The sequence below is a fragment of the Mastigoproctus giganteus genome, chromosome 10 (genome assembly GCF_048544385.1).
Source record: "Mastigoproctus giganteus isolate SK-2022 chromosome 10, ASM4854438v1, whole genome shotgun sequence".
In the NCBI taxonomy this organism is placed as follows: domain Eukaryota; kingdom Metazoa; phylum Arthropoda; class Arachnida; order Uropygi; family Thelyphonidae; genus Mastigoproctus; species Mastigoproctus giganteus.
In genome coordinates, this window is record NC_143584.1 from 195,550,520 (window position 1) to 195,574,751 (window position 24,232).

The window sequence follows — 24,232 nt, forward strand, 5'->3', positions numbered from 1 at the left end:
TTGGAGGTTGAGAATACGAAAGAAGATATTTGTTGATATTGGACTTGAACTTCTGTAGATTGTAATTTTCAGGAAATACGTATGAAGGAAGGTTGTTCCAGAAAACGGCAGTTGAATGAATAAATGAGGAAGATGAAAAGTTGGTTCTGTGGGTTTGAAGTTGGACAGTAAATGGATGTTGGCTGGTGGCGGCACGTGTTCGGACTGTTTTGAAAGAGAGAGTGGAATTATAGAAGCCAATTCAGAAGAACAGTGCCCATGGAAGTATCTGTAGAAGAGGCATGCAGCAGAAACAGTACGTCTATGAGAAAGCGAGTGGAGAGACTCTGTTAGAGTTCAATCATTAATTAACCTAACTGCCCTCTTCTGAATGGAATCAAGAAGCATGAGAGAGGTTTTGGGGGCTTGATTTGATTTGATTTGGTAGTTGTTGGCGCATCGACTTCTGTGGCCATATTGCACCTCCCAAGGTTTTTGCAGTACTTTGATCCAAGCCCGAGGCGGGAATCGAACCCGCGACCTTTGGGTTGCCGGGCAGGTACTTTACCTACTCGGCTAGCCCGGTCGGCCGGTTTTGGGGGCACCACCCCAGATGTGGGAACAATATTCCATGGCAGGGCGGATTTGCGATTTATACAGAGTGAGCAGCTGTTTGGGAGAAAAGTAACGCCGAGAGCGAAAGAGAAAACCGAGTTTTTTAGATGCAGAGGAAGCAATATTTGTAATGTGCTTGTGCCAAGAGAGATTAGAAGTCAGGGTAATCCCCAAAAGAGATATATCATTTTTCCTAGAAATCGGAGTGTCACTAAAGATAAGCATAGGAGCAGAAGAATCCTTTTTGCGAGATATAAGACAAGATTGAGTTTTAGAAGGGTTGAAATCAACTAAGTTGTCTTTGCCCCACTGGAGAATTACCTGAAGATCGGCATTTAAGTAATTGGCAGCAGATTTTCGAGAACTTGAAGCTGATTGAGCTGGACAAGGTTTCTCAAAATGGAAAGTTGAATGCAATGTGCTATCATCGGCAAAACTATGGATAGGATTTCCAATCAATGGAAGAAGGTCATTGATATACAAGAGGAAAAGAGTTGGGGAAAGAACTGAACCTTGGGGGAAACCGGCATTAGTGGAGAAGTTAGAAGACAGAGAGCCATCTACCATCACCCTCAGTGAGCGATCAGAGAGAAAACTAGATAACCAATTACTAAAAACAGTTGGCAAAGCATAAGATGGAAGCTTGTTTTGAAGACCTTTATGCCAAACACGATCAAAAGCCTTTGAGATGTCAAGAGCAACTACTTGTGTTTCACCAAACATTTCCATTGAATTAGTCCATAAATGGGTAACATAAGCCAGAATATCACCAGTGCATCGACACTGACGGAATCCATACTGGCGATCGTTGATCAGACGGAAGGTTTCTAGGTAGTTTAAGAGTTGGCGGTTAATTGATTTCTCCATTACTTTAGAAAGAGTAGAAGTAATTGCAATGGGACGATAATTGGATGGGAGGGATTTGTCACCCTTTTTAGGAACTGGCCGGATATGAGCAAATTTGCAAGTAGAAGGAAAAACACCTTTGGAATAAGAAAGTGAAAAAAGGCGGCAAAGAATAGGAGTAAGGTCAGGAGCACAGGTTTTGAGAACAAGTGGAGAAATACCATCAGGACCTGGAGCTTTCTTAGCATCAAGATTCATCAAAATCCTTCTGATATCCTTTTGACGGAAGACCACAGGAGGCATTGAATGGAGCGTGTTAGGAATGGTGGGAGGTGTTTTACCAAGATCATTAACACATGAGCTCAAAGAAAAATGGGATGCTAGCAGGTCAGCTTTATCCTTGGCTGAAGTGACAACAGAACCATCTGGTTTGGACAGAGGTGGGAGCAGAGATGGGCAAAAGTTGCGGCCAATAGCTTTGGCAAGAGACCAGAATGCTCGGCTATCATTAGGGCAAGAAGCAAGATTTCTACTCTTAGCCTGTTCAAACTCTAGTTTAGACTGATTAATAACTGCTTTACAATTGTTGCGAGCTTTGGTGTAGGCAGAAAATGAAACTGAAGAATTAGAAAAAGCCAATTACGATATGCAACGTTCTTCTCTTGGACAGCCTTAGCACATTTATTGGAAAACCAAGGTTTAGATAAAGGACGAGATTTTAAAGTGGAGTGTGGGATAAAGGATTCCATTCCTGCAAGAATAATTTCACTGACACGATCTGAGCAAACGTTGACATCAGAAGTTTTTAAACAGTAATCAGACCAAGTAAAAGAAGAAAAGAAGTCTCGGAGGTCATCCCATTTTGCATTCTTGTAATGCCAAACAAAACGAGGTTGGGAATAGCCATGAGATAAAGGTTCCATTGGAGAAGAGACAATCACCAAGTTGTGATCTGAAGTGCCTAAAGGACCTCTCACTTCGACCGTGTACTTAGAAGGGTTGTATGTGAGAAAAAGATCAAGCGTATTGGCTGTATGATTAGGATTGTCCGGTATTCTTGTAGGTAAGTGAACAATCTCAGCTAGGTCGTTAGTAATTGCAAAAGCCTCAGCATCTCGACCTGCTGGGTCGGTGTGACTAGAAAACGGAAGCCAGCTGGAGTTGTGAACGTTAAAATCACCAAGGAAAATTACCTCACTGTTAGGAAAGTTGGACTGGAGAAAGTCAAGTTGCAAAGAGAAGAAGAGAGGAAAGAGAGGAAGAGAGGAAGTCAAAGAGCTCCAAGTGATTAGTGGAGTTGGGAGTACGGTAGAGACAACAGATGAATTTTACCCAATGAGGTAGAGAAATTTTAAGCCAGAGAAGATCAAAGAGAGGAGATTCCAAATTGCCAAGTCTCTGACAGGGAATATCAGAACGGACATATGCACAAGTACCACCTTTGAGGCGAAAGGAATCATACAGTGAATAATTTGGGCATCTGAGATGAGCAGTGGTTGAATCAACTGATAACTGAGATTCAGTCAGAAAAAGTACACGGGGTTTGGAAGACTGCAAGTGGAAATGGACATCGTTGAGATTAGAATTGAGACCACGTATATTTGTGAAATGAATTAGGAAGTTGGGAGGTTTAGATCTTTTCGCAGATAAGCTTGCTCTATTATTTTGACAATTCATGGTGTATTCAATAGTAAGAAAAAGTGAGTGGGACATGCTGTATGAAGTAATGAAATTTTTGGATATGGCGTACATGTGGTAAGAATATACCCAGATCCTTGACATAACGTGGCCTCGACAATGCTCCCTGCATACACACTACTCGGACTCCCTCCAGTCACTATCTGGCAGAGTAGAGGTAACAAGATTATACACTAGCTGATCCGGAAGCTTTGTAGAGAGTTACCAATAGGTTCAGTCCGGTGTACTAACTAGCGGCCGGCCTGCGAACACCGTTTTAGAGCTCTACCCTCGAAATGTAAGGAATATTGGATCTCGCCACGACATTCATCATAACCTCAAAAATCATCAATCATACTGCATGATGGAAGAGATAGGGAAGGGTTGGCCGGAACTTAGCTCTAGAGACTAAACATGGGTTCCACCACTTCAAGCCTCCAATAAGCAAAGTGGTGGTATTTTACCGGTTGATGAGAGTCATCTACCACCTAGTACTGCCTGGTAACATAGAGGGGCGGCGTTCCTCCATGTGGTGTGGGCGCCACACCTCGACCCCTGCTTACGTTGGTTCACACCTGGGTGGTCACCCACCATGTATTTGTGCATGAAGGTTATACCCAGGATTACTAACAGTCCCACCATCGTGAAGGTGCAAGCAGAGGATTTGGCTGTCACAGACCGTCCGGACTTCGCCGAAATTGGGTCCACTTTGACTTGAGTGTCACCCGAATATCAGTTCCATCAGCGTTTTAGACTCCCAGGTAGCAAGAACAGCTTGTCTGGCATATCTGAGAGAATGTCTGTGACAACCTCAAGGACCAAATCCAGTACTTACACCATTTTTCAGCTCAGTAAAAAGTGGCACAATAACGGGATTGAAAACGGTAAAATTTTACAAGACTATAATAAAGACAACTATGAAAAGCCAGTAAATATCAAAGACTTTGAAAAACTCCTAATAGAATGGGACATTAATACCATAAATATGAAAAATATGCACAATACGCTATCCTCTATTAAAATTAGCAAGCTAAAAGCCTTAAATAAAAGTATACCAAAAGCAAAAAACACAGAATAGATACCTCAACGTTGCCCTAGAAGACATGTTTAAATTCAGAATAGGCATAAATTATGCAGAACACACCAAAGTAGAATACTGCTTAATCAAATTCCTAAACTGATCATACGACAAGTTAAGCATAAGTAACATCATAAATAATAATAAGATTTACCTACCCATTAAAAACACCCAAATTAAAGTTAGATACAGCTACACCAGTCCTACAGGATTTACAATCCGCAACTACAAAAACACAGCAGATAAAATGATTGAAGAAGACCAACCGTGTCACTGCCAAAAAGCAAATATAAAGACTACATTAATAAACATTTCAACCATATAATTACAGGCGACCTCAACGTTATCGAAAATAACGCACTTAGAGAGACCATGAAAAAAGGTACAAAATTCAGACCAAACAACCCAGACAATTTGGAAAACGTACGAAAATCAGTATACACAGATCTATTACAATTTGCATTTAGAACCGCATACAAACACAACGAACCAATAGATCCATTACAAAACTGGATAAACACCACCACTGAAAGAATTTTGTCCCGCTTCAGAGAAAATATAGCACTACAAAAAAATGATAAACAAATTAATACTACTTACAATCTATCAAACAGAATTTGAATCGCAATGGCACATATAAATATATAAACATCCAACCAAACAGCATCAGCAAAGAAACCTTGGCTATGCATAAAAAACTTAAAATAAAAATAGACAGGATGCAATACCCTTACATATATTGGACACCAATATATCACAAAGTGCCAACAGGAAAAAGAATTATTACATCAGCCAAAAATAGTTATACAGGGTGTCTCAAAAATTTTGGTACAAACGTTTAGGGGATGTTGTTAACATCTAAAGGAATGTGAATCGCCTTGGAACCCATAACCGGAAACCTCACCGTAAGTCGGTAGACGACTGCTTAATCGGCCCATACCTGTTACCATCCCGCATGAACTCCGCTAAATATCGGATCTTTCTTGAACAACTTCTACCAGGGTTACTTGACGATGTTCCCGCAAATGTGAGACGCAACATTTGGTTTCAGTATGACGGGGCGCCTGCCCATTTTGGAAGGTGTGTTCGTGACCATTTGAACAGGCGTTTTGGGCGTCGATGTATTGGCCGTGCTGGACCCGTTGCCTGGCCCCCACGCTCAACTGATTTATCGAGCCTTGATTTCTTTCTGTGGCGGCCCTCAAATCTATCATGTATGAATCGCCTGTGGAGACGAAAATGGATCTCGTGGCGAGACTCGTCTGCAACTCCAGGTGTGTTCGACCGTGTCCGCCAATCCATGCTGCGTCGGTGTCACGCATGCATAGCGTCTCATGGTGGAACTTTGCAGCATCTGTTGTAACATGATGAAATGCATTCATCTCGTACTCCATTGTTAATATTATGTCAAATAAATGTTTCCCACTAATTACTGTTTTGTGTCATTTCTGCTTCTTGTGCCTCTGCTACTACTTTCCCATGACGTTTGCGGTTATGGGTTCTTATGCGATTCACATTCCTTTAGATGCTACCTACCTCCACTAAACGTTTGAGCCAATATTTTTGAGACACCCTGTATAAAGTATTGCAGTAAGATAATGGAAAGCAAATTAAAAGGCATTACTAACGAAATAAAGAACACCAGAATTATCAACGATAACAAAAAATACTTGGACTATATCACAAAACAAAGCAATAACATAAAAAGTATATACACATACGACTTCAAAAACCTCTTTACAAGTATAGCACATGGCAATTTAATAGAAGTACTCCTGTTATACTACCACATATATCACAATATCATAAAATGCTGCAAACAATATTGGAATGACCGTGTCAAACTCTGTGTCAAAGGCAACTATGTACTAATGGGAGATAAGACATACATGCAATGCAGGGGGATAGCTATGGGTTCTAGCATGTCATGATCCATAGTTAACCTTTACCTGCACCATTATGAAAGCAGCATCAGAGAAAATATTACATTTTACACATTTATTGACGTTCTTGTGATCAACCGTGACAATTTTGGAACAGTAGCCCAGTATATTTACTGAACAGCCCTAACCATTGAACGTGCAAAATCGGATAACAATCACCAAGCAGTCTACTTAGACAGCGAAATCCCCGTCAACCACAACAACATATAGACACATCACTATAATAAGAGAGAGACCACTTTAACTTCAATACAATAAAACTCACCCACTGGGAGAGCAATATAGCAAAACACATACATGGAAATACAATCAGAAATCAAACAAACAGGTTGATAAAAAAATGCTACGATATAAATAGCGTAAAGGTAGCCATTCAAAAACTCATTAAAACTCTCAACATAAATAAAATACCCACCCTATATAGGAGGTATCATATAAAAGCAGCCATACACGCAAATCTTAGAACGAACCACCCTAATGTCGACCCACATACATTCATTGAAAATAATCTAAAAACTCCATAGCATTCAATAAATTTAATCCCCATATTTAAACCGTTTTTTTGCGCTCAGACGAAGCACCTTGTCTAACCGCACTACAACCCTGAGCAAAAATTCCCCCCCCCCCAGATAAAAATAAGATAAAAATGTTATAAAAGTATTAGAAGATATCAGCTAGTAAGAGGCTGTATATATGTATATAGCCATACTTTAAGATATATACGCGATGTTATGCCTTAGAAAACCGTTACCAGCCTAGTCCGAGGTAAGGCAGAAACAAATGTACAAATAACAGTAAAAACAAATGTAAATACTCATATAAATGCAATATAAAAAGACAAACTTAAAATCAACCACCCAACAACCAAAGAAACACAGCAGACATTAGCATAGGATGTTGGGGACTGAGGCTAATGCACCATCACGACACAGTATAAAGTAAATGCTACTGCCCAGTAAAAAGCTTCTCTACCTAGATAACAGTTAGAAGTCGAGAAATAACCTTTTCTAATCTACATCTTCCTTAGGACAGTAGCAGTGGGTAAGAGCCTTCACAATATCGGATACTTACCCGTTGGGCTTTGTGTCCAATATCACAGTTTGCTGTAGAGAACGATTATAAAAATTTAAACTAATATAAGAAAATTAAGTAACCGAAATATTTTAAATTTAAAATTAAAATGTAAATTTGAAAATTAAATTAATATAACAAAATGGGAAAACTGATATGAGGACAACAGAAACGGGTGGGTATGAGACATTACATCAGATGGGCTGTCAATCCACTCAAAGCCTCGAAGAAGTAGGGGATTGACGGCCACGTGATGCAATGTTCTATAAATAACTTTTTAACGTAAGTCATTTGTTTTTTTAATACATATTTTGTATTAATATGTATAAAGAACTGCAATTTTATTAATATTTTTCTTCTAAACTAGTGTTTTTGTTAGTCCCTGGTCCCAATTAAGCAAAATTTATATGTATTTATATGCAAAGTTGTACCCCGACTTACGCGAATTCGACTTACGCGATTTTCGTCGGACCCACCTATCGCGTAACTTCGGGGTATTACTGTATTACAATATATGTAAATGTTTATTTATAATTAATATTGACAAAAACATAACGATTAGTTGCATTATAATATTATCTGAAGGTAATGGAATTTGATCGATTAAGTGTAATGAAAGATTCACTATCAAATAGTGATATACTTCTTAAAATTAATATGTATAGGCCATGCTGAATTAAGATAATCTTGTGGGGCTAACTTGATTACCAGATTTGTGTGCATAATAATGCTTATATGTCCAAACATCATTAAAAGAAAAACACATACACATCTATATATATATATATATATATAATGTGATTGATAGCTTTTCGAAAGTGATCATATAAAATTTTAGTCCAGAGGTTTAAAATTTCCAAAATGGCACTTATATAAAATGCTAAACCTATTTAAGAAAATAATTATAAAAAATAAAGCTCGGGTTCGTCATTTACACTTTACGTAAACTCTGCAATTGGCTATTTTATTTCAAAAAAATTTTTACCTTTCATATCCATCGACAGTAATGTGGAATCAGAATGATTGGAAAGTTGCAAAATTGTTCCCAAAAAATTCACTGAGTAATGGCATTGCTAAGGTACCAGAAGTGAATAAGACCACTTGTGAAACCTGAACAGCGTTTTCCACGTTGCTTGTAAAATCTCCCGCTGTGTCCCTTTCTGGGACTGGTGGACTTTGGCTTGATGGATGTCATGTGACTTGTATTATTCCTTCCTTAACAGCGGGAAGGCAAAGTGCCCTTCTTTACAGGAGGGATGGGTGTGCCCAGAGGTGAGGGGGAAAGGTGTGATATTGGAGAAGGAAAAAGGGCCATTTGAAGATTCTTCCGATGAAGGAATTTCTATTATTTGCAGCCTATATCGTGTGTTGGTCAAACGGGAGGTGCCATTTTAATACACACTTTAGCCGGCATTTGTCGCCTCTGCATACGACAGGGAGATTAATCGCGGACAGAAAAGTGCGCGTTGTAACAGACTGATATCATCCCCGACCTCTTCAAATCGGTTGGAAATTACTTGGTTTCAAATCCTATGGACGAAACAACGGAATTTTATCTTTTTTTTTTTTTTTTTTTTTGGTGCACCGGAACCTTTATTAAGAGTGGAGTTAAGTTTGGTCGCAGTACATTTCGAAATTTGAAATATTCAGTAATTTTTTTTCACGTGCTTAACTATTATTCCAATATGCTTAAAGTTATTAAACTAAATTTACATTTTTCCCTGTCTATTGTTAACATATTTTCTTTATACAACTTTATAACCAATTTTGGAATTTTAAATTACTCTGTCGGACCTCTGTTCAATGAACTCCTTGATAGCGATTTTTTTTGAATTCTCTTTTTTGGAAATTGCATTTAAAAATAGTTTCCGTTCAGTGAATAAAATTTTTATATAACTAACAGATTAGGAAATTTAACTGGGTACGCACTGATCGCACTTCTGGCCTTCAGGCAATTTACGCAATTAGTGAGCTTCATGAATTAAGAGCGCTGTAAAGAAATTACCATTCTACAACTTGTGACTTAAAACGTATCCAAGCACCTGTCTCACATATCGAGAAGTCGCGCTGGGCAAGGGGTATTCCCGATTCGGAAAATGGGCTCAAGTCAAACTTCTTCTGTTTGCACCCATTTCCAAAATTTAGACAGATTTGCTTTTTTTACTCCCACAAACAATCACCTGTTGTTTCGCGGAAGTGTGCGTTCTTCACCTTTTCTGTAAATGGCCCTTTCTCTGTTTACAAGGTCGCAATACTTCAATTACTCAAACGTTTTGGACAGTTTCGAAAAAAACTCATTCAAATTTATGGACTAGTTCAAAGAACTAATGACAATATCGATGAGGAGAGAAGGAAAATGAAGATAACCAAGGTATTAAACATTCAAAACATGAAATGTTGGCAACTTTTGAAACTTCGTCGTGGCCTGCCAAGTACGTTAAAACAACTGTGACCAACTGTAGGTTTATTCATTTTTTAAAACTGACTATACATTTATTTTAACAGGGCACTTTCGGAGGAGTTCTACAATTTTCGGGAAACTCGTGTACCTTTTTCTTGACCCCTCCCCCTTTGGAAACGTCATTTCCTAAGGGCTCATATTGTTTCCCCACTAGTTTTTTCTGCGACTTTTGTTGCAATGTAAAAAATTTGTTCTACACTAATAACTGTGCATTTGTGCATTTTTAATTCAGACGCAACAGGTTTATTTAACTGATCTTGCGGTAACGAGATTGTGAGTGAATTAGTAACACAAAAACCCGTAAAGTAAAAAATGAAACTAATTAAGTTTCTTTTTAACCGTCTGCAGTTAAGAAATTAAAAAGAAGTGAAAATGTGAATGAAGACTTCACTACAGAAACTGTTTCAAAGACTGTTTTTGTTCCTGGTGGTGTTCGTCTCCAAATGCAAGGGATGGTTAAGGTAAATGATTGTCCAAGTTGCTGGACTGCTGATCAAAATAATTACTTCTGTGAGAAGAATAATGAGCTAAATTATCAAAATAAGAGACGGCTCTGCATTATATAAACAAATTAAAACTTTTGGAGTAGAAAAGAAGTGGGCACGAAGAATTTCTAAGGAATGGGAAATAATGAGATAAAGCTACTTGCGAAAATTGAGAAAGAGCCCCATAAGTCTGTGTCTATACAGTTTATCTCCTGAAAAAGTAAGACAGCAAAACTACATTACTGATGAAATAAGAAAAGTTGCCTTAATATTGTCGAACAGTAATATTTCATTGATATTTCAGGAATTGACCAACGAAGCATTCACTGTCTCCAGGTACAAATATTATGTAAATGAATTATCCTGTTTGTTGGAAAAAATGATGAGCAGTTCAGTTCTTGATCCCGAACTTTTGTAAACGAAACTTTTTGGGCCTTGGTGTTAATTTTGAAGTCCACTGTATGCAGTGATGCTTCGTTTGTGGGACGAACTGAAATATCTGACACTCATCTCAAGTGACATTACAATCAAGGAACTTAGGACTATCTCGACAAGTACGGATGAAATCTTCTCATGGTGGCATCCTCCCTTGCTTCCGCTCATCTATGAGGATGAATGGCACAGATTTTGCACAGACGGTCCCATAATAAATATTAACACCACAGAATTTGACAAGCATCTTCATACTCATATCCAAATGAGTGTTATCAGCTATTATTGAGTGTCAAATGTTGTTTTCTTGGCACAATTTCCAAAACTTTTGTAACTCTCTGCGCATTTTGAGATGTTGACGTACACCCATTTCGTGCTTCTATGCAAACATGAGCACGTTGAACTTTGAAACATATATGTCATGAAAACACACAGGAAAGACTTAACCATCACCATAAACAGTGTTTACATTTCATATGTTTCTACGGAACATCAATGCTACTAACGAAACTGGCTAATACTTGCAGCCTGTCAGCCTACTGGACAGTCTTTATAGCACCATGTGTTAAAGAAATTTGAAATACAACATGCATCTTCCGTTTATTTTCAAAGTCATTGAATATAACTGTATCAGCACTAGTTTGGTTAGTTTTTTTGCTAAACTTCATATTAACGATATCCTTCCAATCAATCATTTCCGATTGGTTACATAATATTGTCGATTTATTCTGAAAGGACAGAATTCATGGGATACCTGGTTCCTGGGCAATGCGACGCTGTCACCTCTCTCGCCAGTGGACAGACCCACCATTTGGCAGATATACACGTACACTGCATTCACGTATACGGTAATTCGGTGTCAGTGTGGATAAGCCGACCGGGCTAGCCGGGTGGGTAAAGTTCCTGCCTGGAAACCCAAACGTCGCGGGTTCGAATCCCGCCTAGGGCTTAGATCAAAATACTACAAAAATCCTTTATTGTGCCATGTGGCCACAGAAGCCGATGTGCCAACAACTACAAGAAAAAAAAAAAAAAAAAAAAAGTGTGGTAAACGTCGTAAGTTAACCAGCTTTGAAAGAGGGATGATAGGAGACTCCTGAAGCATGGGTCACTCTATCGCACAGGTGGTACAGATATTGCCCTATCCCTGTTCGACAGGGTCAAGAGTGTATGGGGAATACGCCATTTCCGGAATAACGTCTCATCGTGGACGGAGCTGTGGGTGGAGAAAGGTGGTGGATGAACCTGGCTGCCGCATCTGTTTCTCATTGTTTCAGCGAACCGGAGAGCGACAGTGGCAAAAATCACCGCCGACTTGAACGAGGGAGGTGCCAGAGACGTCTTCAAGAAGACAATCAGGCGATAATTAGCTGCAATATGTTATAGGAGCCGCTACCCACCAGAGTCCTATTGCTAACATTGCGACACAGGTCTCTATTGCTCAAATGGACAAAATAACATCGGCACTGGACGTTGGACGATTGCAAATGGGTCTTCTTGTCTGATGAGTCCCATTTCCAGTTAATTGGAGCGGAGTGTGCGTATCTGGCAGAAACCGCACGAAGCTATCCACCTGCTATGTCACCAAGGTATTACTCAGGCAGGGGGATAGTCGGTAACGGTTTGGGGCGTGTTCAACTGGCATAGGTTGGGACCTCTGGTATGTCTAGTCGCATCTTTGAATGGTCCAGGTTACATGTCTACCCTTGCAGACCATCTGCATTCCTTCGTAGTCATCGTGCACCCACAGAGCAATAACTCTTCCAGCAGAACAATGCGCCTCCCTACAGAGCCATGGTGACTAGAACACGGTTCGAAGAGTATTCCGCGGATTTTATCACCCTGTAATGGCCGCCCCGTTCATCGGATATAAACCCTGAGGAGCTTCTTTGGGATGGTGTAGCAAGTTCCGTTCGAGCTTCGGATCATCCACCCAGGAATGTGAAGGAATTGTGGACAACAGTGCGACAACCACGGATGGGAATACCTGGGGAAAGCTTTCGCGAACTAGTAGACTCAATGCCAGACCGCGTGATTGCGCTTATCCGGGCGGACGGTGGGCCTACCCCTTGCGAGGTAGGTATCACATGATTTCTGTCCACTCAGCGTAGTTTCAAGCTTTTGTAAATTCAATCAAAAATTACTGATTCTTAATTATTACTCTTATTGCTGATTAACCTTCCTCAGCGAGTCTTCACGCTAGGGAGGATTTTGCTCCTTTGTGTTCCTCTAATATAAGAACATACAGTTTTTGGAACTCAGGGATTGCCTAGTAAGAACTGTTGATCCCCTGTTACAGGGAACACAAGCGGTTAATCCTTTTCAGGAGACTATTATTCTGTAAGCTTCAAAACTAAGTGTTACATGTTCTTCTGAGGGAGATACTACTAGGACACCAACTTTGAATGAAATGCCTAAAGTTTTAGGTACTCAGTAAGTCCATTTGGATCAATGTAAGCATATTCAACAATGTGATGTAAATCAGGATATCTGTTCTTTGTATGAGGCCATTGGCAAAATGCTTACGGAAATTACTGGCTTTCTGGCTTGTGGGATAACGTGGACAATAAACTTCCTTGGGACTACATTCTTGAGTTATGGTGAAATTTGGAAACTACAGGGTTGTTAAAATTAAAGTATTCCTATGTAGAGAGCTCTGGAGCCAGTACTAAGAACTTTACTGAAGAGAAATTTGGACAACACAATAATATTTATTTATTGGGAAAAAAAATAGTTACAAAATTTGTCACTGAATGGCACATAACTATCTTAGCTACGATTATGCAAATAACTTACTTTATTTGCATAATCTATTATTTGGCAATAATAGATTTGGAGTAATTAAGTGATGCAGTTTGGAGTGATAAAGCCCGCTTCTGCTTATATGAACAAGTGAATACACACAACTGTCGCATTTGGGCAACAGAAAACCCTCGAGTTATCCAAAAAGTCCCATTGCATTCTACAAAAGTGACAGTGTGGTGTGGATCAAATTAATATGACCCACATTCATGAGTGGGTCATATTAATTTGAACAGGTAACACCGACTGGACCCAGCACCTGTTCTGTCACTGGATAGCGATATTATGAAATGTTGGCAAAATACTGCTTCAATAAATACTAAATACTGCTTTACTCCTGTTTGATAATTTTTATTTCATTATATCATATAAGATATTCAGAGTCTTCTCTCTTTCTCACGCCTTCGTCTACAGTTGCTGTATTCTTCTATTAGTTTCGGTATTTTGTGTAATTAACGCAACCATCTTCGCACTTTTTATAAGACTTATTAATTCTACCTCACATACATAAAATTTTGTATCCTTTGTTGTTGCTTTGTCATAGCACCTCTATGATTATTTTTATCTCTCCATTCCCATTTCACGTTTCAACCCATTATTATACTCATTTATATACTGCCTCTACCCCTTATTTACTACACCTCTAACGCCTTCCCAGAAGAATGAAAGGACAGAATGTGCACATAAAATGTCCATGTGCTAGGAGAAAAACTGAAATATTGTAGTATCGCGCTCGTTCCTCCGACCTTCCACAATCGGATTTCTTGGTCTTTCCTGCCCTGAAATCCTTTCTTCGTGGGAAGCATTTTGTTGTTGATGATGAGACGATTTTTGTTGTCAAATGATGGTTTTGAAGGACAGACAGAGGACTGCGTGCAAGACTTGCCCTGCGGAAGTATACTGAGGGGCAGAAAAATATTTGGTATTTTATCTCTAGATTTGCCTATCTAATTCTCACAGAGACTTAGATAGGCTTCAGGAATGGTCAGAAGAATACACCTAGCAAACAGTAATCCCAAAATAACTTATTCACTTGGTGGAGTTCAATTAAGCCGAGTACTGGAGGAAAGGGACTTGGATGTTACGATACGGTCAGACATGAAATTCTTTGAGCATTTTAACCAGGTTGCAAGGAAGGCCCATCGTGCCCTATCGATGATCAGTCGAACTTTTGCAAGTAGAGATAGGGACGTGATAATTCCATTATATAAGGCTTTTGTTAGACCACACTTGGAATACTGTGTTCAAGCATGGAGACCGCACCTAAAGAAAGACATCGAGCTTCTTGGAAGGGGGCAAAGACGGGTAACTCGCCTGGTGAGATCGGCAAAAGGGCGTCGTTATGAAGAAAGACTTCGAATATGTATGTTGAAGAGTTTGGAAAACTAGACACCTTAGAGGAGTTTGATTGAGGTGTTTAAGGCTCTGAGAGGCATCAGTAAAATGAATGAGGACGAAATTTTCAAGATTATAAATGATGCTAGAACTAGGGGACATAGATTCAAGTTACGGGGGGGAGATGTTTAGATTGGACTGCAGGAAGTTTTATTTTAGCCAGCGAGTTATAAATTACTGGAATAAGTTGCCTACGTCGGTGGTAGAGGCTGAGAGTTTGGGGAAATTGAAAGGTCATCTTGACAGTACCATCGGGTCAGGGAAGCGCATAGGACGATAGGTTTAATTTCCTTTTTTTATTAATTATTATTATTTATTTATTTTGTTTTTATCATTTTTTTTTTTTTTTTTTTTGGCCGGTGCAGCATAAGCCGTTGGCTTTTTTGACCATGCGGCCATTACTGATACTAATACTAATAGTAATACTTCCAGTAAAGTTCTGCTATTTGTGCCACTGTACACAGAAAACCTTCATTAAAACCTGGTTAGAATAGGTTAAGCAGGTGCTAAGCATGTAATTTCGGGTCTCTCATTTCAAATTATATGGAATTTTTAGATTATCAGTAATTTTCACTTTGCTTTAAATATTTTTATCAGAATTCTTTAAAACTTATAATTTGGTTGTTATTCCATTTCTTAGGATATATATTTCTCTCCTTTAACAGGTTCACATTAACTCTGTTTTCTCTTTATATGCTGCTTGTTCCTTAAAATAACCTGTAAAATTCCACATAAAAATCACCTTCAGAACAAAATTATACTCAATGTCCAAAATTTTGAAATCTTTGTTCAATAGGTAGGTTGAATCAATTTTTTCCCGAAATACTGTCCGGAAACCTCGTGGTAGGGATTTCGCTAAAAGTCCAGTCCCAGAATTGCACATTCTTCCAAGAGGATATTTGTCAGCTGCTGTACTGCGGTATTTTGTGCAGTGGGTGAAAATTCTCTGCATTACATTTAATATGGATAACACAATACATTAATATATGTATATATAAAAGGATTTTTTTCAGGGTTCTCTGTTGGTCATCGAGAAAAGTATATCCAGACGTTTACCTGCTGTGTGGGTTCATGGTGCTATCAAAACGTATTGATGTACAGAAGCATATTTGAATTTTTATGGTATTTTTAACTCTCATGTTTTTTTAATAATTTTTCATGCTTGATTAATCGAAAAATAGCATATACGTTTGGAGAGGGATTCGATTAATCAGCATAGTGAACAATTAAAAATTGCAGAGGAAGAGGAAGAAGGTCATTGAGAAATTATGATACAGGCAGACGTGTATCATAATTAATTTAGATAAAGGCAGGTGGTTATTTGTACCTGTGGTATCCTTCAGATAATTTAAGGAACCATTGCTACCGCAGAGGCAGGAAGGGTCACAATTCCATTATATGACTGGATATGGGTATATATTGGGCGTTGAGACAGACAGTTTTTGGAAATTCAAAGGCCACCACAAATTTTCATTGTTTTCAATTTGAATATACAATTTTAAATTAGTTATCGGAATTTATAAAATTTTAAAATAAGAATGTAACGGAATATCATTTTGTATCAGAAATCGTGAGATTTGAGCTCAATATAGTTTGTATTTATTGAAAGCAGTAACAAGAAATTCATATATATGCAGAGAAGGAATTGTTTTTATTGAATGCTTTTCGATTTTCCAAATGAAATCGTTGCCATGCAGATGTTACCTGTACACAAATTGTTATCATGCAGTATGGTGTGGGTGAAAACATACAAGTGTACCTTGGAGATTTTCTAGTTGACTACCTGTACTTGATATGGTGTACAATCTAGTGCTTCTCTCTCCTTGTAACGGATCCTTCCGTGTATTCTAAGAACCATTTCTATTGTGGAGCTTCTGAGCAATGAAGACCGGATGAACGTTGTATCCCATATAGATTCACTGAGATTGTTGCGATATATTTCTCAGCACCCTCCACAGGTTTTATGGATGAGTGTTTCCTCCAGTAGTCAGAAAGTAGTCTTATGAGAGTCCATTTCTAGAAAACGTTTTATAAAATATTGCAGAGCTAAGTTTTCGTCATTTTTAATGCAGATATGGGATGTTCTCCTTTATCATGAATTTTTTTGTGCCGATTACAGAACGGAAGGATTTTTAAACTTATGAATTTTCATAGACATTCCGAGAGTTGCTTTTTGAGAGCTTTCACGCCTTAAAAGTTTCTTCTCAGTATGTACGGCAAGTGCCTGTTATAGTGATCACTGGTATTATGAACAGCAGTTTAATTAAGCAATACGTCTCAAAGGGAAGCAGAAGTAAAATTCAGAGTTCCTCAGTCAACTTATTCAAAAGTATTGCAATTACCGTCTCACATTAAACGCTAGTGTGATTACTGAAATCAGAAAAAAGATAATGTGAATGAAGGGAAATACCAAAGAGTAGATGAAGCTCTGTTCGTTTGGTTCAAAGAGCCAGCTTATTTAATGCACCAATCAATCGTAGCATTCTTTTTTTCAAAAAGCTAATGATTCTGCTGAAAAACTAAACGAAGAGTAAGGCGATGGACAGAAGGCTGACAAAATGGAAGTTGAAGCATGATATTATTGTTTACAAAAAACTTCACGGAGAAAAACAGGATCCCCATGATGCTGCAGCTGACAGCCGGTTGAAAACCTCTTGGGAAACTGTGTTAAGCACTTTTAATCCAGAAGACATTTTCAATACAGATTAAACAGGGTTGTAGTACAGTGCTAACCCAGACAATTGCAAGAATTTTAAATATTCCTTTTCTTCTGCGGGAAAGGTCAAAGACAGATCACATTTCTTTTAACATGCATAATGGGAACATTCAAGATGAAGCCGTTAGTTGTAAGCAAGAATAAATCGCCAAATAAGCGGTTCGCAGACAGGGCACCTTTCACCAGTTCCAGGGGTTCCGCAATATGACCTTCTGGAAATGGCCAAATTATTCGTTCTATGTATAGCAATCTGATGATAAATGAAGTTATTATATATTTATGTAAAAATAAGAATAAAGTTCAGTTGTTTTAAAACATAAAACTTTGAATTTTCTTTTCAGAAAAACCAGTGTACACACACACACACACACAGAAACGTATGCGCATATTTATATATCTACATTGTCCTACCATTAATATCCGGACATCCCTCCATGGATGGGGAAACAATTCATATGCATGCAACACGTCACAGAACCGGCTATAAATATGCACACTGGGCTTCGAACAGAGAATTGCGAAAGTGGGCAGGCAAGATGACACGTTCAACAGAATTACCTCAACAGTTCAACAGAACTGATCACCTCAAAAAATGCTAGACACCGATTAATATGGTATAAGGAGTGCGAATTCTATAGAGCAGTGGAGAACAGTCCTGGACAGACGAGTCGAGGTTTGAATTCAACCAGTCTGATGGCCGTTCCTGGGTGTGGCGAATGCCAGGGGAACAGTTCCTTCCTGATTATATCCTCCAAACAATGAAGTTTGGTGGAGGCAATGTCTTAGTATGGAGCTGCTTTTCATAGTTTGGCTTGGGCCCATTAGTCGTTATCTTCAAAACCACGAATGCTGTGCAATACCAGGCAACCTGTACAATTATGCTCTTCCAACATTATGGGAATAATTCGGGGAAGGCCCATACTTGTATCAGCAAGCCAACGCGCCATGCCATACTGCTGGGGTCGTAACAGTGGTTTGAGGACACGGGTGTGAAAAATTTCGATTGGCAAACCCAGAGTGCTCATCTGAACACTATCGAGCATCTTTGGGATTTATTGGATCATCGGATGCGTGCACGTCGAGATTGCCCAAAGAACAAGGCTGAACTGGTGCGTTAAAGGACGAGTGGAGTAATATATTACCTGACATTTATAAAGAGCTGGTTGAGAGTAAGCCGCGAAGATTGAAGGCCACCATACAAGCAAACGGTTTCACCACAAAATATTAAATGACACAATAAAAGCACTTTTTTTTTGCCCAAAGGCAGATGATGTGTTTGGATATTAATGGTAGGGCAGTATACAGGATGATTCGCTACCAGTGCAACAAACTTGCAGGTGTAGGGGGCACAAAGACGAATCGGAATCACATAGCATTGCATGGTCCGAAATGCCTTCGTCATGCGATAGAGGACATTGAACGGGAAGTTGCGTGAACAGCGATCCCGATGGAAGTCAGCATTTGCGAACCGGTTCCCGAGGCAGTAGGTGGACGAGTATTCAAACACTGTACTGGCCGACATGCATCTCGCGTATGCAGCTGCGGACTGTAACGGGCGCGCAGCTCTGCGCGTGTGCACAGGTTACATGTGACTAGTTGTTTCACGAGAGGTACCATGAATCGAGAGCAAACGACGAGGACTCCAGACAATGAGGAGAATGTCCTACGTCTTGCAGAAGGCAATCCGAGTACGAGTACTTGAGCGATAGGCCAACGATTGGGTATCTCCCAATCCACTGTATGGAGGATACTGTCAACAAACCAAATGAGTTCATACCATCTGCTACGCGTCCAATCATTGGAGCCTGCGGATTATCCACTCCGGAGGACTTTTGCTACTTGGTTTCTTCAACAGAAACGGTTCGCAAATGCCGACTTCCAGCGGGATCGCTGTTCACGCGACCTCCAGTTCAACGTTCTCTACCGCATGACGAAGGCATTTCGGACCGTGCAATACTGTGTGGTTCCGATTCGTCTTTGTGCTCCCTACACCTCCTGCAAGTTTGTCGCACTGGTAGTGAATCACCCTGTATATATATATATTATATATAAAAAAAATATATATAAAGATTTTCAAAAGTTCAAACTTTTGCAAAGATTTTCGGCATTGATTTTTAAGAAGAGACTTACTTTGATGGCTAGGGCTATTTGAAAGATTTCTGGACCCGTCAATAAAAAACTTAGTACTGAATTTGTTTAGTGCTGGCTTGTGCCAAGTTGAAAAGTTTTTATTTAACATTGCTTATTAATGCCTTTACTAATGTACTCTATATTTCTGAACAATTATTATTGTTCAGTTTATTATTATTATTATATTTATCAATGCCATACTATTCAGTATGGCACTTATTTAAGTTTAACTTAAATATTGGCGGTGTTGCTCAAGCATGGATGTTAAATGCAAACTTATTTGATACACTGCTTATTATTATAATTATAAATCTGATTGGCTTACTGCTTGGAGGGAATTAATGTGTACCTAACTTAAATCTAATTGATTTTAGAATTGTTAATAATGTCATTTTACTGATTATTTCATTTAAAGATAGATGACATGCTTATCGACCTCTTGACTAAATGGGTTTGTCTTATTTTTGACACAAATCATGTCTATCCTTAGCTCGATTAGAACTTGTATATTTCATCACTGTTTTTTATTTTTTTTCCCTACAGATTATAAAAGTGGGACAGAGAGCATCCATTGGTATTGCACTACCTCCAGTGGATGCAAACTTGGTGCATATAAGCACTAGATACCAGAACTGGTCCCAACAAAATGCGCCTAGAAACGGGTGCAAGGAGCGATTGAACAGGAGTTGGCTGTGCTTGTGTGTATTTATATTACCACACGACATAATATTCTCAGTAATTTAGCCAGTTTTACCGTTTCTAACAGAGATTTACATGGTGGAGTTTGATTTGCGTCCAGGTGCCACCCGAAACATGTGATAGATACATACAGTTTCTCTTACATAGAATGGATATTGTACATAAATATATATATAAATCTTCTGTATAAATGTTGTGTAGAAATGGATGCATAAAACTTCTTGAGACTGTATATAAAATTGTGTGTATGATAAATAAAATGAAATAATGCCTAGATGTCTTAAATAGGAGTAAAATCCCTGCTTGTTGAATATGAAAAGATGTCATCCAAGTTTTACTTGGATGTCAGCTTCATTTGAAGATTATATTCATAAATGGGATTAGCAATGGATAAGAAAAGCAAAAAAATAAAATAAAAAATATGCATTGGTTTTATATTAAACAGCTCATCCAAAGTTGACTTTCAAAAACATCGAATTAGTTTTTCTACGTTGAATACCACATCACTGATTCAACCTCTCAACCAGGGAACAATAAAATACCTTTAAGACCTTTTATAGATTGGATATGAGGTGAAGAATCATCCACTCTATAGAAGACGGTTTGGGAACATCCGGTATTGCAAAGGAGGTAACTGTTCTAGAGGCACTTCATATGAAAATGAATGCCGGAAATGAAGTTTCTGATACCTGCATTAGGAACTGTTTCAAAAAATTTGAATTAATTATTTATGATGGACAACAAAGTCATGCTACTGATCATGTTGAACAGCCTGAAAACATGGGTGAACAGGAGTTTAATGATTGGGTGGACATGCATGGTGATCTGCAAGTTATTAGAGCTTTAACAGATGAAGAAATTGCCCAGACTGCTACGGATATATTTGCCAAGGAGGAGGAAAATTAAGATAAATCCGAATGAATTCGTTACAAAACGGCAAACTCCTGAAGCTATAGTCATCCTGAGGGAAGTATTGGAAGAAACTGGTCAAGTGATCGTGAATATTGGCTGTTATTCAATATTAAAAAAATTATAGAATTCGTAGTGATAATTTAAAATAATCTAAAATCAGAGACTACAGTATTTTAAATCATAATCATATTACAATGTGTTATTTTTAATGAATATGTATATTAATTAAGCGGTGTGCGTAAGTATAAATTCATATTTATTTTTCTAAACTTAGGATAATATTCTTCCGATATTCACGTTACATTCAATTGGTAATATTTTGGCAATAAAGCGTAAATATGTGCTTTATATCACTAGTTTCATAGCATGTAGAAACTGTTCGTGAAATTTCTCTTATTAGAATCGACGTTCATTAGAATCAAAATTCAATTTGCAAACGTGAGCACTATAACTGCATTTACTGTACTGCGAGATGACCGTTGGACATGGACTTCCTCTACATGAAAGGAACTCTCAACAGGTTTGACAGACGCAACGATACCCGTCCATGCGTGCTATTAGATGTGGTTGTTATCTTGCTGTGAGAATCGATTGTTACGAATTGGAGATGTGCAAAAATTTTCTCCGTTGTGAATAATTAAATGATTTTTTGAGATGTCTTTTCCCCGAGAAATTCTCCGAACATGTTCGGAGGATTTTGTATTCTGTGAAGTAGGAGATGATTTCTGCGGGTTCAACAGTATGAAAGCTTCTTCTAACATATTGGATATCTGAGACTTCTCCACAGTTTGTTCTCTGAAATTATGTTTGGGACATTTCTCTGGGCGATCTTGTTGTATATGAATTCTGAGATGATTTTTAAGACTTTGAGCATTTGAGAACTTCTTCTCACAGGTTGGACAGCTGAAAGGTTTTTCTCCAGTATGCACTCTGAGATGGGTTTTGAGGTATTCTCTCCTTGAGAACTTCTTTTCACAGTTTGGACAGCAGAAAGGTTTTTCTCCACTATGAATTCTGCGATGGATTTTGAGGCTTTGTGACCCTGAAAACTTTTTGTCACAGGTTGGACAACTGAAAGGTTTTTCTCCAGTATGGATTCTGAGATGGTAATTTAGGTGTCCTATCTGTGAGAACTTATTTTCACAGGTTGGACAGCAGTAAGGTTTTTCTCTAGTATGAATTCTGCGATGGATTTTGAGGGCTTGTGTCCCTGAAAACTTCTTCTCACAGGTTGGACAGCTGAAAGGTTTTTCTCCAGTATGAATTCTGAGATGATAATTTAGTTGTCCTTCCCACGAGAACTTCTTTTCGCAGGTGGGACAGCTGAAAGGTTTTTCTCCAGTATGAATTCTGAGGTGTGTGGTGAGGGTTCCTTTCCATGAGAACTTCTTCTCACATGTTGGACAGCTGAAAGGTTTTTCTCCAGTATGAATTCTGAGATGGTCATTTAGGGTTCCTCTGTCTGAGAACTTCTTCTCACAGGTTGGACAGCTGAAGGGATATTCTCCTGTATGAATTCTGAGATGCCGTTTAAAGGCATTTTTGATTAAAAACTTCATCTCACAGTTTGGACAGCTGAAAGGTTTTTCCCCAGTATGAATTGTGAGGTGTCTTTTGAGGTATACGCTCTCCGAGAACTTCTGTTCACAGGTTGGACAGCTGAAAGGTTTTTCTCCAGTATGAATTCTGAGGTGTCTTTTGAGGGTTCCGCTCTGTGAGAACTTCATCTCGCAGTTTGGACAGATGAAAGGTTTTTCTTTACTATGAATTCTGAGATGTATTTTGACGGATCCATTCCGTGAAAATTTCTTTTCACAATGTGGACAGCTGAAAGGTTTATCTCCAGTATGAATTCTGAGATGGGTTTGGAAGGATACTCTCCATGTAAACTTTTTTCCACAGGTTGGGCAGCTGAAAGGTTCTTCTCCAGTATGAATTTTTAGATGGCGTTTGAGGGCTTTTTTGTGTGAGAACTTCTTCTCGCAGGTTGGACAGCTGAAAGGTTTTTCTCCAGTGTGAATTCTGAGATGGTGTCTGAGGTATACGCTCTTTGAGAATTTCTTCTCACAGGTTGGACAGCTGAAAGGTTTTTCTCCAGTATGAATTCTGAGATGTTCTTTGAGTTTTCCTCGCTCTGAGAAATTCTTTTCACAGTTGGGACAGCTGAAATTTTTTTCTCCTCTATGAATTCTGCGATGGCGACTGAGTTGATATGTCGCTGAAAACGTTTTCTCACATGTTTGACAGCTGAAAGGTTTTTCTCCAGTATGAATTCTTAGATGGTTTTGGAGGTGTGATTTCTGCGAAAACTTGTTTCCACATTCTGGACAGCTGAATGGTTTATCGCCATTATGAATTTTGAGATGCTGTTTGAGGACTCGTTTGTGTGAGAACTTCTTCTGACAGGTTGGACAGCTGAAAGGTTTTTCTCCGGAATGAATTCTGAGATGCTCTCTGAAGGTTTGTCTTCGTGCCAACTTCTTCTCACAAGTTGGACAGCTGAAAGGACCTTCTTCCCTAGGAATTCTGAGGTTCTGGTTTAGGGTTCTACTTTGTGCGAAATTATTCTCACAGATTATACCTGAAAGTCTTTTTTCCAGTGTGAGTCGTGAGATGGCGTTTGAGGTCTCCACTCCACAAGTGCTTTTTCTCACATGTTCGATAACTGAACGGTTTCTCATTAATATGTGCTGTGAAATGATTTTTGAGGACCCTTGTCTGGAAGAACTTCTCGTAGGTTGGACAGCTGATAGATTTTCCTCCATTATGGATTTTGAGGTGGTGTCTGAGGGCACTAATCCATAAGTACTTCTCAAAGGTTTTGCAGCTGAACGTTTTCTTGTTAAAATCATCTCTGAAGTGATTGTTGAATATTTTTTTTCAACGAGAAATTGTCGCAGGATGGATGGCCAAAGATTTTTGCTGGGCACGAAACCTGTGATATTTTCTGAAGTATCGTTCTACAAGAAACCTTTGCGAGTTGGACAGCTG

At 38.7% G+C, this 24,232-nt stretch overlaps 1 protein-coding gene across 1 annotated transcript in view; it reads right to left on the reverse strand.

The window, feature by feature from the left end:
* The window catches only part of LOC150079708 (uncharacterized), a 36,607-nt gene extending 12,601 nt beyond the window's left edge, over positions 1-24,006 (reverse strand). The window contains exon 1 of the mRNA XM_090383175.1: positions 21,840-24,006. Coding sequence (XP_090239301.1) covers positions 21,840-24,006 — 2,167 coding nt within the window. The remainder of the gene's footprint in view (positions 1-21,839) is intronic.
* Positions 24,007-24,232: the final 226 nt, after the last annotated feature.